Genomic DNA, 2,142 nt, shown 5'->3' on the forward strand with positions numbered 1-2,142 from the left:
AAGGGGGAAGCTCGTAAAACCAAGCAAAGCTAAAAATAGAAAAAATAGAAAAAATAGCAAAAAAGGGGGTATCCCCACCAAAAAGTATAAGAAAGAAGAAAAAATGAAAGAAAAAGGTTTAAAAGAAGGAAACTAAACAGAAAAAATAGCTCCATATATATAGAAACAACAATTAACATATATCCTGCCTTTATATATATATATATATATATATATATATATATATACGCAAAATAGCTATTAATATCTAGGCTATTATATAATAAAATAGCTATATGGGTAATGTATAGCTATGTAACCACTTACAATAGCTAAAGGATCAAAATATAGTTATGTACAAGAAAAATACGATATACTATGAAAGAAATATAGCTATTGTGGACACCATTGGATCCCCCACCTACGCATTAGCTTCTCACCTTGCCAAGATTATCTCTCCGTTGTTGGGGCAGTCCAACTCTTTCATCAAAGATTCTTACCATTTTGTCCAATTTATTCAAGATGTCAAGTGGGAGCCTGGTGATGTCTTGGTTAGTTTTGATGTTGTTTCGCTTTTCACCAAGGTTCCTATTCATGACGCTGTGCAAATTGTGAGGCGTAAGGTTGGGGATGAGCTAGCTAGTTTGGTGGAGTTCTGCTTAAGATCCACTTTCTTCTCTTTCCAGAACGTCATCTATGAACAGGTGGAGGGAGTGGCGATGGGTTCTCCCCTTTCCCCAGTCATAGCAAACCTCTATATGGAGGATTTCGAGGAGACGGCTCTCCACACCTTTCCCCTCAAGCCCAAATGGTGGAAGCGTTATGTTGATGACACCAACGTGTGCTGGCCACATGGGTTGGAAAAACTTGAGGAGTTTCTCGAACACATCAACAAGCTCGCCCCCACCATTTCCTTCACCAAGGAGCTTGAATCTGACAACCAGTTGCCCTTCCTCGACGTCCTCATCATGAAGAAGCCTGATGGGACCTTCGGTCGTCGAGTGTATCGTAAAGCCACCCACACCGATCTTTACCTCCATTCTTCTTCCCACCACCACCCATCCCAGAAAGTTGGTATCCTCAAGACTCTTTCCCTTAGAGCTTATAGAATTTGCGATGCTGATAACTTACCCCAAGAGCTTGATCATCTGCACCAAGTTTTTAAGTTCAACGGGTACTCTCATAAGCAAATCTCCAAGGCCCTCACCCAAGCCAAATCCTCTTATCTTTCTGGCATCAGTCATAAGATCTCCTCTAACCCTCCTCCCCTTCTCGCTTCTCTTCCTTTTGTTGAGGGCATCTCCCAAAAAATTGGCAAAATCTTGACCAGAAAGGGCATCCAGGTAGCCTTCAAACCCCTTTCTAAGTTAAGAAATTGTATCCCCCCGCTCAAGGATTCAAACAACTCTCTTCTAGACTCAGGGGTCTACAAGATTGAGTGCTCATGTGGCATGCCCTACATTGGTGAAACTGGTCGCTCTGTCATCACAAGGATCCGAGAACACAGTGCTGACATCAAGCATGAGAGGATACTAAAATCCGCCCTAGCTGAGCACTCAACTTCCACCAAGCATCATATTTGTTTGGAGAATACCAAAATCCTATCAAAAGAGGACAATCTTTTCAAAAGGAAGTTAAAGGAGGCTATTGCCATTAGCTATCATCCCATTAACCTCAATCGGGATGATGGGTGGTCCATTAACCATTCATGGCGCCCCTTGCTTGATTCCCTTGACAACCACCATTCGAGCACGCTCAACAGACTCCACCACCTTTGATGCTTTCTCGGTTTCCCTTCTTGCGTGCTCTTCCAGTTCTTTTGTTTCGCTGTTTCCTCTTCTCGTTCTCTTTTTTCCCCCTCTCTTCTCCTCTTTCCTTTTTTGGTGCTTGTTTCTTCTTCCTTGGTGGGCAGTGTTTTCTCTCTCTCTCTCTCTCTCCCGAGCACACTTCTTGCTTCTTTCTTGTGAGTGGGTTTTGTGCTTAGACATCGTGGTTTCCTTTATTTTAGTGTCCTGTTGTCTCTAGTGTTGTTTATTTTTTCACGTGGTTTTCTCCTTTCTTTTTTGTGCGTCCTCCTACCGATTCTTCTGCTCTATCCTTGTCATCTAGTCTACTAAGTAGGTATGAATTTTCTCCTTTACCCCTACATGCTTGGCATTTTCT

The 2,142-nt window shown here is 42.3% G+C and overlaps 1 protein-coding gene across 1 annotated transcript; it reads left to right on the top strand.

The window, feature by feature from the left end:
- The first annotated feature begins 332 nt into the window (after positions 1–332).
- On the top strand, positions 333–1,757 carry LOC149570333 (uncharacterized). The gene has a single exon (XM_089817145.1). It carries the CDS (start codon positions 333–335, stop codon positions 1,755–1,757), a length of 1,425 nt encoding a protein of 474 aa, XP_089673271.1.
- Positions 1,758–2,142: the final 385 nt, after the last annotated feature.

Source organism: Cupressus sempervirens, chromosome 3 (assembly GCF_028749045.1).
Source record: "Cupressus sempervirens isolate cs-2001-9-10 chromosome 3, ASM2874904v1, whole genome shotgun sequence".
NCBI classification, from domain to species: Eukaryota; Viridiplantae; Streptophyta; class Pinopsida; order Cupressales; family Cupressaceae; genus Cupressus; species Cupressus sempervirens.